Source organism: Dipodomys merriami, unplaced genomic scaffold (genome assembly GCF_024711535.1).
Source record: "Dipodomys merriami isolate MVZ:Mamm:240054 unplaced genomic scaffold, mDipMer1.0.p SCAF_20, whole genome shotgun sequence".
NCBI lineage: Eukaryota > Metazoa > Chordata > Mammalia > Rodentia > Heteromyidae > Dipodomys > Dipodomys merriami.
This window is the reverse complement of record NW_027203382.1, coordinates 23,626,923-23,642,411: the sequence shown is the minus strand read 5'-3', so window position 1 is coordinate 23,642,411 and position 15,489 is coordinate 23,626,923. Positions and strand designations below refer to the sequence as shown.

The window sequence follows — 15,489 nt, the reverse complement described above, 5'->3', positions numbered from 1 at the left end:
TAGGTCATTGATAATCTTAAATATACAGCTCTAGGGCTATACACTTTCATACTTATTTTAAACATTAAGAACTTCATACATGTTACCCAAGGAAGTACAGAATAATGCACATTTAAAGGGGTTTCATCAATAACAAAAATAAAATCATCACTTTACCTTCCACTAAAAACAGCACATTCCTAACAAGTACCTTATAGCTAAACATTTATCATACTTACTTCTCAAATTCAGGCTCCCTTGATATACAGTTATAGTTCCTATGCAAAATTTTAAGTGGTTTGCTTTTTCTAATAAGACTGTCTCTTTAAACACATAATTTTATGAAAATACATGTCAATTTCAACTTGTACATTTTTAATTAACTATGTTTCTCCAGTTACTAATGATTACAGAGTTGAAATTCTTAGCAAACAGGTTAATTTTAAAATTAGTTTCAGTATAAAATCCCTAACATTTCTTTCTACACAGTGGTAAACTAGATAACCAGTCTCTTACCTGTAGTCATCTAACTGTACCAGAAATCGCACAATGTCATGATGCCCTTTCAATACAAGCAGTTCAGTATAGGGGTTCTGGGACTGTTCCTCACCTATGGTCTGAAAAGCAGATTTCTTGCAATGGAAAAAAAAAGGACAGAAAGAAAGAACATTATTTGTAACTGCATGGTATCTACTTAAGAACATTTAATTTTAAAAGCTACAAGACACTACCATCCTAATGCAAAGCAATCGTTGCTTTCATATCAACTCAGTAACTGCCATTCTATAGTTTTCCTACCACAAATTTATGCCACAAATTTTAGTTATTTCCAGGTCACAATAATTTGTAAAAAGCATTTTATTTTAACTATATTATATCTCAGTGAGTGGCGAAAATTAATGGGATAATCCAGCTCAATGATTGAGGATAATTGAGAAATTATCAGTCCTCAATAAAAACTTGTTGAAAACCAAAATGCAGACCAAGGATAAAATACAGACTAGCACTGTTCACTGCAGGCACTCAATATATGTTTGCTAAATGAATAAAGAAGTAAAATCCTTCAGACTTGTAATTCAACTCTGCATAACAATACTGATTTTAAAAAATGTTGCTGCTGGGCACCATCACACCTATAATCCTAACTACTCAGAAGGCTGAGAGCTGAAGATCAAGGTTCAAAGCCATACAGGGCAGGAAAATCCTTGTGACTCTTTTATCTCCAATTAAGCATAAAAATTGCTGGGAGTGGAGCTGTGGTTTAAGTGGTAGTATGCTAGCCTTAAGCAAAAGAGCGCAGGGGCAGTGCCCAGGCCCTGAGTCTCTAGCCAGCATTTCTCAGATTTGACACTGCTGACATTTTAGACCCAATAACTTCTTCTTATTGAAAGCTACTCTATTCCTTAAGATACTTAGCAGTATCCCTGGGTCTCTCCATACTAGATGCCAATCAGAAGCACATAATCACTGTCTTTCACATAAATGCCCTGACCATTTCACCAGAACATGGTCCCATATCACCAGAACTACTACTTACACTAGAAGGGTGAATACAAAGTTATTGCATAAGTGACAGGAAATATGGGTTTTGACAATGTACAAATTCAAGGTAGTTATACAACTGAAGCAATTTTACATGACAAAATGTGTAAGTTAATACCTATCAGTGTTTTCTGAAAACATTCCTCCCACAATAGTAATTCTGTGTTTAGCCCTGTCTCTCTAGCAGAGTCTCAAATGAGAAAAAGTGAAAAACGTGAAAACATTTATCTGCTTCTCTCAGAGGAAAATCTTGCCAGAAATGGCAGAATTGAGTAATCAAATCATATGATTAACCAAATACAAGTTAGTATCAAATTACCAATATATACCACATACAGTTGTTCAATGAGCTACAGTCCCTTTCACAATTTCATCTGCAATGAATGTTTTTCTAAATAGGCAGTAAACCTCAACTGCAAAGTCAGGAGGAAGTTAGAACTGAGAAGTCAGACTACTTACAATCTTATTTTTTACTTTAAACAACATAAGTACTTTCTATAAGAAGTGGAACTAAATACACATTTTTGTGTGGCATATGAAATAAATTCATATTTCAAATGTAAATGTCACTACACCGTCCATTCGATTACTCATGAAGAAGGTGCAATTATGGAATCAAACACAGCAGTTAAACAGAAAAGCCTCTTGACTTTGACACAAGTATTACATTCTTTTTCTTGGTTGTTGGAAAGTCACCAGAATGATGTTGGGAAGATGATATTGGGAAGTGACACCAATTCTAATAAACCAAAGATGGAGAGCGGTGGTCACTTCTTCCTTGTTCACTTTCAGTGTAAGTCAGCCACTTTTTCAAATTAAAAGTGGACGGCTGGGCCTGGGAGGTTCCCAGCTTTAACCCTAGCTACTCAGGGGCTGAGATCTGAGGATGGTGGTTCAAAGGCAGCCCAGGCAGGGAAGTCCATGAGACTGATCTCCAATAAAAGCCGAAGGTGGAGCTACAGCGCCCAGGCCCTGAGTTCAAGCCCCAGGACTGACACAGCACCTCTCCCTAACACCACCACCACCCTGCCCCCCACACACACACACGCACGGCGGGGGAGGGGGGGGAGTGGAGAGCGGGAGAGAGAGCGAGCACAGGTTCCAGCACCAGAAGGCTCGTGGCTCCACAAGCCCCTCAGTGAGGCCCCACGTTACCGCCCCAGGGCCGCGACGCGCGTGCTCGCGCGCACAGACCCCGCCTCCGGCCGCGGCAGGACGGACAGCCGGGCGCGCACCCTGTTGTTCGGGCGCGCGCAGCTCTGCAGACGCGGACCCAGCCCGCGCGGGCCTACCTCGGCCAGGCCCTGAGGTTCGCGGCCTCCCCCGATCAGCCATCGCAACATCCGGGCAGCCGCGGGGTCTCGCCGGGTCCGGGCCTGTCAGCACCAAACTACCGGGGCTGAAGCGCAATGAAGACGCTGATGTTTGCTGCCCCAGACTCGCAAAGTGGAGGAGTTTTCCTCCCAAAGCACCAGGTATCCGACCCCCACGGAGACTTAGTTTGGGGACCCGGCGCCGAAGGCGGGGCTGCGGAGAGGCGGCGGCGCGCTCCCAGTGAGCAGGCGCGGGCGCCGTCCTCGGCGGCGGGGAGCTCGGGCGGCCGAGCGGCCCCTGGTGGATGTGCGCGGCGCAGCCGCTGCAGTCGGCCCCCGCGCCTGGCAGCTGGGTGCATCCGAGTGTTCACCAGCATTATTTTAGCTTACACTGTTTTGCCAAGAATCTTACAGGTTCCATTTTACAGGTAAATAAACGGAAGCTCTCCTTTGGGGGGATGATGAAAGGGTGACATTGATCAAGATGCCTTGTACCCTTAACCTGACCCATGGGATGGTAACTTATTTGTACAACTATTTAATAAGCAATATTTTTTACAGATGCTGGAGGGGATGTGCAGAAGGGAACCCTACTGCATTGTTGGTGGGAGTGTAAACTTGCTCAACCACTTTGGAAAGCAGTATGGAGGTTCCTCAAAAGACTCCACATAGAGCCGGGCGCTGGTGGCTCACGCCTGTAATCCTAGCTACTCAGGAGGCTGAGATCTGAGGATCACGGTTCAAAGCCAGCCCCGGCAAGAAAGACCATGAGACTCCTATCTCCAATAAACCACCAGAATACCGGAAGTGGCGCTGTAGCTCAAGTGGTAGAGCGCTGGCCTTGAGCTGAAGAGCTGAGTTACAGCGCCCAGGCCCAGAGTTCAGGCCCCACGACCGACCAAAAAAAAAAAAAAAAAGACTCCACATAGAGCTCTCCTATGACCCAGCAGTCCCACTTTTGGGCATTTACCCAAATGTTTACAGACAAGACCATACTAAAGCCACCAGCACAACTATGTTTATTGCAGCATTATTTACCATAGCTAAGGTATGGAATCAATCCAGATGCCCCTCAGTAGATGAATGGATCAAGAAAATGTGGTATAGATACACAATGGAATTCTGTGCCTCAGTCGGAAAGAATGACATTGCCCCATTTGTTAGGAAATCAAAAGACTTGGAAAAAATTATATTAAGTGAAGTAAGCCAGGCCCAAGGAAACACAGGTCCCATGGTTTCCCTTATTTGCAATAACTAGTATATGTCTAGGACAAGCAGAAAGCGTAAAAAACTTTGTACATATGACCATATAAGATGATGCTAAGCAAAACGAACCCCAAGATAGGGACACAAGAGGTTTTATCTTTCTTACTGTTGTTTCAGTTTTTTGTTTCTTTTGTATGTTCTTCCCCCCGCCCTCAACCCCTGTTGTCACTGTATTTGATGTCAGTGCCCTGCATCTTGTATATACATTTATCTAATTTGGGGAGGGGAAGGGAAATAAAATTCTAAAACAAGGATACAGGTTGACCTATTGTAACAATGATGTACAAGACACTATGTTGAAAATGAACTTTAGAACTTGTGGAGGGGGGGTGGAGTTGGGGAGGTGCCCAGGGAAGGGATGGTAGGGGAAAAACAAAGGAGGGGGTAACAGTGCTCAACTGGAAATGTACTCATTACCTTACTCATGTAACTGTAACCCCTCTGTACAGTATCTTTACAATAAAATATATATTAAAAATAAAATAAATTTTTTTTAAGAAATGGAAGCTTTGAAACATTCAATAATTTGTCTGAAGATAACATCCAGGAGGGGACTACAGTGGAATTGGAACCCAATCTCCAAGCAAAACTAGTTCTTGACTATATGCTATATTGTCTAAAAACTGAAACCCCTTCACATACTTTCTTATTTTATTTCTTTGTGTGAGTGTCCATCTTGGGGAGCTTGAACCCAGGGCCTGGGCACTGATCTGGAGCATTTTAACTCTGAGCACTGTCACTCTGCCACTTGAACCACAGCTCCACTCCTGGTTTTTAGGTGGTTAATTGGAGCTAAGAGTCTCACAGGCTTTCCTGCCTGGGCTGGCTTCAACCCAAAATCCTCAAATGTCATCCTCCTGAGTAGCTAAGGTTACAGGCTTTAGCCATTAAATTGACTGCCTTATGCAGATTGGCAGAGCCAGAGCCTTATGCATGATTGGCAACTGCTGTACCATTGAGCAGCACCAGCCAAATACTTCAGTTACTAAACTTACTTTCTATAACTTGGCTGTGTATCAAAACTACCTGGGTAGATTTTTGAAAACTATTGGTCCCTGGCTTCCACCTCTGACTTACAGAAACAATGTCTGTGGTTGGAGAACAGGAGTCAGGGGTTGGAGAAAGTTTATTGTGTGATTCAGAAGAGTATAAAGATTTGAGAAATCACTGATCTACTTATTTTAATGTATTTGTAACAGTTCCTAACAAATGTATATATGTTAAGTTCATATGAGACTCCTAACAGTAAATTCCAGTAGGGAATCTATGTAAATATCCCATCAAATGCATTGATTAATATGTGTTGCAAACAGGTATACTAAAGATGCAAAAAGGAATCCCATAAAATTGCTGTTCTCTGGGAGACAAGAGAGGACCCTGGACAATTATAAGACAGGGCTAAGCATTTTACTTTCAGGTATGTTAGTATTGGGCAGCAGCACAAGCTTCCTGTGATTTATCTTTGGATTTATTTATTTTTGCCAGTTCTGGAGCTTAAATTCAGGGCCTATGCACTGTCCCTGAGCTTCTTTTGCTCAAGGTTAGCACTCTTACCACTTGAGCCACAGTACCCCTTTGTGGTACTGAGGATCAAACCCAGGGTTAGACAAGCACTCCGCCACTAAGCCACATTCCCAGCTGAGTGTACTTGGCAAAGGAACACTCTCAAGGTTAGCTTCTAGGTGCTAACCCAAACTGCACTCTTTGTGCAGTTGAAAACAGACAAAATATAGCCTAGCTCCTGGAAAAGGAAGGCTTGGCTTTAATGAAATGAAAGCTAGGAGCACCAGGATTTCAGTTCTGAAGGACTACTGTCAATGAGGTGACAGTTTCCCAGATAGCCTAAATTTTATCCTGATTATCCACATTCTCAAATTTGTCACAAAGCTCAAACCTGGGGAGCACCCTAGTGTTCTGTTTAAAGCACTGGCCCAGTGATGAAAGCTTCCTCTTAGCACAGCTAAGAGGACCTTTGTAGAAGACGACACTAGAATTTGGAGAAGAAAAAGTACTAGAAATTCATCTCTTCACCTAAGAAACAGTTATATTTGGAGAAACTGAAGCAACCATTTTGGAACTCTGGAGTCTACTTCAAAGTGTTTGGCCGCTAGTAGAAATGTGTTTGGCACAGAGGCTAACCACCATTATCTGAATCCTCATTACCTGAAGAAACTTCCAAGGAACTCAAGGCAACAGTGCTTTTAATACCCTGCTTTTTCCTCCCTTTGGGGGGCCGGGCATTTAGGAAATAACTATGAACCAGATACAGGGGTTCACACTGCAAGCCTACCTATTAAAGAGTTTGAGATAAAAAGATTGCAGTTCAAGGCCAGCCCCAGCAAAAAGTTTATGAGACCCCACCCATCAATAAAAAGTTGAGTGCAGTGGCCAATCTACATGACCCCAGAGGCTCTTGCCTATAATCCAACCTGCTTAGCAATCTAAGAACCAGAGTATCTCAGTTTAAGCTAACTAGGGCAGAAGTTGAGAAATTCCATTCCAGAATAACTAGCAAAAACCCAGGCTAGAGACATAGCTGAAGTTGTAAAGGACCAGCTTAGCAAGCAAGTGTGGTACAAGGCCCTGAGTTCAAACTTAAACTCTTTTTCCTCTAACAGAGGGACTTAACTGGACATTTCTCCAAAGTGGCAATAAGCACATAAAAGAACTATCATGAGTCATGAGAGAAATGCAAATCAAAACCCACAATGGAATTACTATTCATACACACTAAGGATGACTATGAATTTTTTCATTTTAAACATTGGTCTATTAACAGTTTTGTTTTTTACATTTATTTTGTTGTCATTATAAAGGTGATGTACAGAGGGATCACCATTACATTAGTTAGGTAATCAGTACATTTCCTTTCATACAGTGTCTTCCATTCCTTCACTCTCTGCTAGTCCTTCCCTACCATCTCCACCTACAAGTTTATAATTCACTTTCATCACTGTCCAGTGAGCTTCTCCGCTGTATTTTTTTTTTACCCTTTTTGCCTCAAGTTCTGTAACTTCCCCACCATGCTCCAGAAGATATACACATGAATACCCCATACAGAATCATCAAAAACTAAATTTTTTGAAAGAGAGATCTCTTGTTCCCATGTATTGGAATTCTTTTTGATATCTATATAGATACAGATATAATTTTATAGAGATATAAAGAAGCACATAGGCATTGCTTCTTTGTGTTTCTCTCTTGAAGGTATCTTCTTTTGATCTGTGTGTGAGTATCTATCCTGTATAATTTATCATATCCCAGTGTATTGCATATCTAATGACTATGAATTTTTAAAATTAGAAAGTAAGTGATGGTGGGGATGTGAAAAATTAGAATCATTGTGCACTGCTAGCCAATACATAAAAAAATGGAATATCCACTATGAAAAACAGTTTACAGTTCTTTAAGAAGTTAAATATAGGTCCATCACAGTAGTTCATGTTTGCTACTTAGGAGCAGAGATGAAGAGGACCATGGTTTAAGGCCCAAACAAAAATTTAGCAAGACCCTCATCTCAGCAAGTGAACTGAGTGTTGTAGTATGTACCTGCACACTCAGTTATGTGGGAGACCACAGATAAAAGATCCTGGGTCTGATCCTGGCACAAGACATTATCCAAAAGTACCTTAAAACCAAAAACTGGTTGGAGGCATGGGTCAAGTGGCAGAGAACCTACTTAGCAGGTACAAGATCCTGAGTTCAAGTCCCAATAACACACATACACACAAAGAGAAAATATAACCCAGGAAATACACATATACATACATATATACATACAAATTATACATATCTATCTATCTATATCCAAAAGACACGAAAACAGGCTCACAGATATTTGTGCACCAATTCTGGCAGCAGTATTATTTACTGTAGCCAAAAAAACAGCCCAAGCCAACATATGAATGGATAAATAAATGTGGCATATGCATTTAATTGAATATATTTAGCATAAAACATGAAACCTTCATCTATACTACAACATGGATGACTTTGAAAATATTATGCTAGCTGAAATAAGCCATACTCAGAAGGACAACCATTGTAGGATTCGCTTACATGAAATTCTTAGAATAAGTCATAGGGACAGAAAGTAGAGTAGAGGAGCTAGGGATTGGTTGGAGAATTCTTATTTATGACTACAGGGTTTATACTGAGACTTCTGAAAAGGTTTTCTATGTAGATGATGGTGATGGACATACAGCATTGTGTATGTATTTAGTGCCATTGAATTGTATACTTACATGCAGACATAATGGTGATAAATATTACTTTTTTACTCCACTGAAAAGAGAATAAATTAATACAACAGAACAGAGTGCTCAGGTAGGAACAAACTGGATGTTGCACAAAGGTGTAACGGCAGTCATCAGTGGGGGAAAATAGTCTTTTCAGTAAAACATGTTAGAAGAATTTGACAATGATATCCAAATAAATGAACTTCCATCTATATCTGACTTCATATACTAGATTTTATATGAATTAATCGTAGACATAAATAGAAAACTTAAATCTATAATTCTAGAATAAAGTGAATGGACAAATTCGTGAGTTTGGGCTATGCAAAGATTTCTCAGCTCTTAAGAGTGCAATCTATAAAAAAAAAAAGACATTGATAAATTGTAATTGCATAAATTAGCAATTGTTGCATACTATAGGAGGGCGGGTGAAGCCATACTAATAGCTGATACAAATAGACTTCAAGTTAAAAATAGCATGAAGAGACAAAGAAAGTCACTTTATGTTAATAAAGGAAATGATTCATTAAGAAGAAATTACAGTGGTCAATATATATTTAACAAACAGTACCACATTCAAGTTCATTAAACACTCAGACTTATAGAAACTGATAGACTTTAACACAATAATAGTGAGAGACTTTAACACCCCTCTCACCAAAAGACAGGTCAACTAAACAAAAACAATGAAATCTCTGAATTAAATGACATTATAACCCAAATGGACTTAATAGATTTCCACAGAATATTTCACTCAGTAACAATACAATATGCATTCTTCTCAGCAGCCCATGGAATCTTTTCCAAAACAGATCATATCCTAGGACATACAACGAGCTTGGGAAAATACTTTTTAAAAATATATATATAAGCCCCTGTATAAAACTAGAACTCAACAGGAAAAGATACTACAGAAAATATTCAAACAAATGGAGACTGAACAACACACTATTGAACAACCGCTGTGTCACTGAAGAAATAAAGGGAAAAATCAAAAAGTTCCTGCAATCCAATGAAAATGAAAGCAAATCCTATCAAAACCTCTGGGACACAGCAAAGGAAGTGTTGAGAGGAAAGTTCATAGTTTGAAGTGCCTATATAAATAGAATAGAAATTGCTCAAATATATAGAGTTATGATGCAACTAAAACTTAAAAAAAAACAGGAACAAACCAAACCCCAAGCTACTAGGATTGAGAGATATCAGGGCAGAAAATCAGGGTAAAAATTTGGGCAGAAATCAATAAATTAGAAATTTAAAAATATACTATAGAATCAATTTTTTTAAAAACTGGTTCTTTGGAAAAATTAGTAAGATTGACAAACTCCTACTTAATTTGACAAAAAAAAAAAAAAGGAGAGAAGAGACCCGAATGAGCTAAATTAGAGATGTTAGAGGAAATATCACAAATACCCCCAAAATTCAAAAGATTAAAAGGGGCTACTTTTAAAACCAATACTCAAATAACATGAACAATCTAGAAGAAATGGGTGAATTCCTAGAGCCATACAAGCTGCCAAAGCAGAACTAAGAAGATATAAACCACTTAAACAGACTCATAATGGGCTGGGAAGGTGGCTCAGTGGTAGAGTGCTTGCTTGTAGGCATGAGGCCCTGGGTTCGATTCCTCAGCACCATATAAGCAGAAAAAGTCAGAAGTGGCACTGTGGCTCAAGTGGTAGAGTACTAGCCTTGAGCTGAAGAGCTGAGGGACAGCACCCAAGCCCAGAGTTCAGGCCCCACTATTGACAAAATAAATAAATTAAATAAATAAATAAATAAATAGACTCAAAATGAGCCATGTTATCAAAGGAGCAATTAAGATCTCCCAACAAGGATATGTCCAGGTCCCAATAAATTCAAATTCTACAAGACCTTACAAAAGAGCATCAGTAATCTCAAACGTTTCCATGAAATAAAAAGGGAAGAATCACTACCAAATTCATTCTATGATGTCAGCATTAGACTCATTCTCAAACCAGGTAGAACCCAATGAAAAAAGAAAAGTATAGAGCAATCTCTTTCATGAACATAGTCACAAAGATCCTTAATAAAGTACTTGCTAAGAGAATTCAACGACTAATTAAAATTTCATTCACTCCTATAAAGTTGGTTTCATTCCAGAGATGCAAGGCTGGTTCAATATACTGGTTCAATATACATAAATAATAAATGTAGTTCACCATATTAATAGAGCCAATGATAAGGATCACATGATCATCTCAATAGATGCAGAATCTCAATAGATGCAGAAAAAGCCTTCTACAAAACTAACATGTTTGTGATTTTTTTAAAAAGCCTTGAGAAGCTAGAAATGGAAGCAACATATCTAAAGAAAGTCTATATATGACAAACCTATAGCCAACATCAAAGTAACTAGTGAAAAACTAAAATAATTTCCTCTGAAATTAGAAGAAGCCAAGGATGTCTTCTCTCTCCACTTCTTCTCAATATAATACTGGAATTCCTATCCAGAGAAATAAGGCAAGAAAAAGACATTTTTAAAAAAGATACAGCTGGATGCTGGTGGCTCATGCCTGTAATCCCAGCTACTTGGGAGGCTGAGATCTAAAGATTGCTGTTTGAAGCCATCCTAGGCAGGAAAATCTGTGAGACTCTTACCTCCAATTAACCACCAGAAAAGTGACACCATAGCTCAAAGTGGTAGAGCACTAGGCTTGAGTTAAAAAGCTCAGGGCCAGTACCCAGGCCCTGAGTTCAAGACAAAAATATTGAGAAAGAAGTCAAACTATTCCTATTTACAGATGACATGATCATATATCTAAAAGATCCTAGAGACTCCACTCTCAAGTTTCTAGAGCTGGTCAATAACTTTGGCAAAATAGCAGGATACAAAATTAACTCGCAAAAAAACAGTAGTTTTCCTGTATACTAACAATGTGCAGGCTGAGAGAGAAATCAGAAAAACAATTCCATATGCAATAGATGCAAAAAGTATATTTTGGAATAAACATATTGCAATATCATTCTTCACTGAAGTAGGGAAAACAATCCAAAAATTCATATGGACCCACAAAAGACCCTAGATAGCTAAATCAAGTTGGGACAATAAAAAACAATGCTGGAAATATCACAATTCAAGATCTTAAAGTTTATTACAGAGCTATAATAACAAAAACATCTTGATAGTAACATAAAAATAAGCCTAAAGACAAATATAATAAACTAGAAGAGCCAGAAATAAACTCTTATACTTACAGTCATCTGATATTTGAGAAGGGTGCCAAAACTACACATTGGAAAAAAGACAGTCTCTACCACAAATGACACTAGGAAAACAGGCCATCCACATGTAGAAAACTAAAATTGGATCTCTATCTGTCATTTTGCACCAACATCAACTCAAAATGGATCAAAGACCTCAACATGAGACTGAACTTAGAAACTACTACAAGAAAGAGTAGGAGAAACACTGAAACTTACTGGCCAGGGCAGGAGCTTTCTGAGGAGAGTTTCTGGAGCTCAGCGAATAGGAGACACACTTGACAAACTAAACTGCGTCAAAGTAAAGTTTCTTCATAGCACATAGTTACTAAGCTGAAAAGACAGTCTCTAGACTGGAAGAACTTTACCAGCTATATGTCCAACACAGGCCTAATATTCCGAATAAACAAGAATACCCCCCCCAAATTAATAACCCAATTTAAAACTAGGCAAAGGAGGTAGAGAATTCTTAAATGAAGAAGAAAGAATGGCCAATAAACACATGAGGAAATTTTCAGCATCCCTGGCAATGAGGAAATTCAAGCCAAAATACATTGAGATTCCATCTTACCCCAGGAAGGTTAGCCAACATCAAGAATTCAAAAAGTAACAAATGCCAGTTGGGATATGGGGAAAAAGAAGCCTCATTACACTGTTGATGGGAATATACACTAACACAATCACTTTGGAAAGCACAGAACTACTCTGTGATCCAGAGATATCACCCTTGGGCATTTACCCAGAATATTATAAGACAGGATATGGTAAAGGCATTTTAAAAAAGAGACCTAGAAAAAATTATGTTAAGTGAAATAAACTGTACATGTTTTCTCTCATATGTGATACAAACATGCATGATTACAGATACAGGGATTAGCATGTGCATGCGTGTGAACACACAAATACACACACACACACACACACACACACACACACACACACACACACACAAAGTGACTAAAGGATGATATACTTAGGAGAGAAGTCCAAACGTGTACCTCTTCTGAAGAACTAACAAACTTTATCAAAATGAATACCAGGAAATGGAAACATGTTTTGAGGGGAGAGCAACAGGGGACACCTGAATGGAGGGAGGAAGAGTGAACAAATGCAATCATTATATTCAGCATACATTGTGTGAAAATTGTACTTTTGGGGAGTAGGGACAGGAGGGAGTAAATGGGGAAGAACAATGGAAGGGTGACATTGATGAAGATGCATTATACAAATAACCTGACTTACAGAACTGCACAACTTCTTAATAATAAAAAATTTTAAGTTCTCATTTGTTTTTGTTTTAAAACAGCATCAGAATAAAAATAAGTCTTAGATTTAAAGAAAGCACTTTTAAATCATACATCTGATGAGGGACTTGTATCCACAATATATAAAAATAACATTTAGTGAGGGTCCAATTTCCAGGTAAGATATACTAAACACAAATTATCTTTTTTCTCTGATTCAACACAACTAGAATGCTTGGACAGAATGGCAGGTGGTGTGGCTCTAAGGATTCAGAATATGGTGACTGGGAAGAACACCCATCATGGCAGAATTTCCTTTCCCTCCAGTAACTTCCCCTACTGAATCCCTTACAGTTTCAGACCTGAAAGTAAACACTTGGGGATACAGAGAGATGATGTGGAAGATGCCTCTGGATGTGCTAGGCAATGCTTATAAGGGGGCTCAGAGAGAATGGGGGATCCTCAGAGGTCTGTTTCTCAGATTCCCTCCATCTTCCCCTGTCCCTATATGGGAAGGTGTCCTCAGGAATGCTAGCAGCAGTGACAACAGCTACCAACTGGAGACCAGCAGAAAGTGGAGCAAGGAGTTCCTCTCCTAAGAATATTGGGAAAGTAAAAAAAGCCAATATTAAAAGACCATACTATAACACATTTATATAAAAGTTGGAAATGGAAAAACTTACGAAGACAAAAAGTAGATGAGAGATCTAAGATTAATAATAGTGGCACATACATGTAGGTATATTTAAAATCAGTGAATCATATATTTTCAATGAGTACACTTACAGTATGTGATTTTTATCTCTCAATAAAGCTGCTTTTAAAATTCAGATATTCATCAGTAAGCTAAAGTTGTTGAATCTTGTTACTCTCTGGTAGTGTATTAAAGTAATCTTTCCCTTTACTTTCTTTTACATCTCATTGGTCAGGATTGAGTCCCCTTCTTGCTCATAAACCAATCACTGCTCTGGAACCAGTGTCACCAGGATAAAATCAGATTACTCAAGATTGGGTTTGAATAAATACCTAAATTAAGGTTCTGCCCAGCAAGCAAGAAAGTGGCTGTAAAATAGACTAGCAATAGTGTCTGCTACATATTTAACATTTTCACATTCCAATCCCTACCCACGATCTAAATTTTTTCATCATAACCACTTTATGAGATTGGAGAAGAAATAGGTACATTTTACAGATGATGAATCTGGTCTGCATGACATGAAGTAACTTAACCAGGATTATATTGTGTGACAAATGTAATGGAGCCAGGACTTGATCGGAGGACTTTTTATTCCACATTACTGTTTTTAAATTAGAATATTTTTTTAAAAACAATATATCCGCTAAGCAATTTGTACTAAACACTGTTACTTATCATAATTTTGGAAGATGAAATGGAAAGATCATCCCAATCACAATCCTTATTTAAAGCTCTGTTCTACTTTCCCCCTTTAACAAACACAACCAGTTCATTCTCTTCAGCTGACCTCTTTCTACCACACTCCACTGCACCAATATATCTGAGCTCTCATTCAAACAAAGAATTGCTCAGCTAAGGATTCTGCACTCCAACTAAGGGGGCCCATTGTATACTTCATGGAATAAGCAGAATAAGCAGAATGCAGTAGAATTTTAAATTGAGTGTTATGTCTAATGGGTTTTCATTCATAATTATAGAGATGACAGAAATTTACCAGAACACATTCAATTGTCTGAATTAGTTTCAGACTCTTATTTAATAACTTATTAATCAACCACAGTCAGTCAATAGTGTATCACATTAAATCTATGAGCAAAACAGGCAAATACTTTTTATTTTCTCCTCATGTTACCCCATGGAGCAATCTTTAACAATAGGAAGCTGTTCAAACATCCCTTCACAATTCTATTACATCTGCAGTTCTATTAGTAAAGGTCAGATTAGGTTAGTTCACTGTCAGCAGCTAGAAAGTGGCAAGACTAGATGAGCTTAATTGCTTTCTGGTTACTATCACTGTGCCTATTTAGAATTCTGGTACATAAAACTTACAAGATACTAAATCTCTATTTAGATACCAAGAAATATTAAGTTCAGTTTTTACCCAGAAGCTACCCTAATTATTAACGCTACAGATGAGCACATTTAAGATACCTCATAAATCAGTAATAGGTAATGTATATTATATTACTTTACCCCTGATTCCACTTATACCATCTTTAGGGATTTAAGCAGTTAATCAAGCAATTCAGAGCTAGCAACTATAGATACCAAAGAACAGTATTATGCTTGTAGCTAAATAAAATGAGGGAAAATGGATTTGTAATTTTCTTAATTTGCTTGTTCATCTAGAATAGTGATTTTCAACTGTGCTGTGCAATTGTTCTTCCTAGAGAACTTTAAACAATACTGATGCCTGGTTCCAGAATATCATCTACAGTAGAGGGAGCAACCTGGACACCAGAAATTTTTATTAAGTTCCTCAGATCTCTGGAATGTGCTCCTAAATTAAGAAAAATCTATGGTCTGTAATTACACACTCTGTGTGTGTGTGTGTGTGTGTGTGTGTGTGTGTGTGTGTGTGTGTGTGTGTTTTACAGGCAATCAGGAAAAGGACAACTAGAAGTCTTTAAGACATAAAATTGGATGGAAAACTCAACTTCCCTCATAGAGAAAATATGTTTAAACTTCTCGGGTTTTGTTTTTGC

At 38.5% G+C, this 15,489-nt stretch overlaps 1 protein-coding gene and 1 long non-coding RNA gene across 4 annotated transcripts in view; one reads left to right on the top strand and one right to left on the bottom strand.

Annotated features, from left to right (window-relative positions):
• Nucleotides 1-15,489, bottom strand: part of Wdr41 (WD repeat domain 41) — a 185,604-nt gene that overhangs the window by 69,432 nt on the left and 100,683 nt on the right. For 2 of the 3 annotated variants that reach the window (XR_011373743.1, XM_070031226.1), the window contains exon 4: nucleotides 496-611. Coding sequence is in view for 2 of the 3 variants with exons in the window: in XM_070031226.1 (XP_069887327.1) it covers nucleotides 496-611 (116 nt within the window). In the remaining variant the exon portion in view is untranslated. Of the gene's footprint in view, nucleotides 1-495; nucleotides 612-2,813; nucleotides 3,074-15,489 lie in introns of those variants that run through there. The other variant, XM_070031227.1, reaches the window with a different exon arrangement.
• LOC138832946 (uncharacterized) lies at nucleotides 2,917-4,594 on the top strand. Its single transcript, XR_011373744.1, has 2 exons — nucleotides 2,917-2,996; nucleotides 3,396-4,594. It is a non-coding gene; the product is annotated as an uncharacterized lncRNA (long non-coding RNA).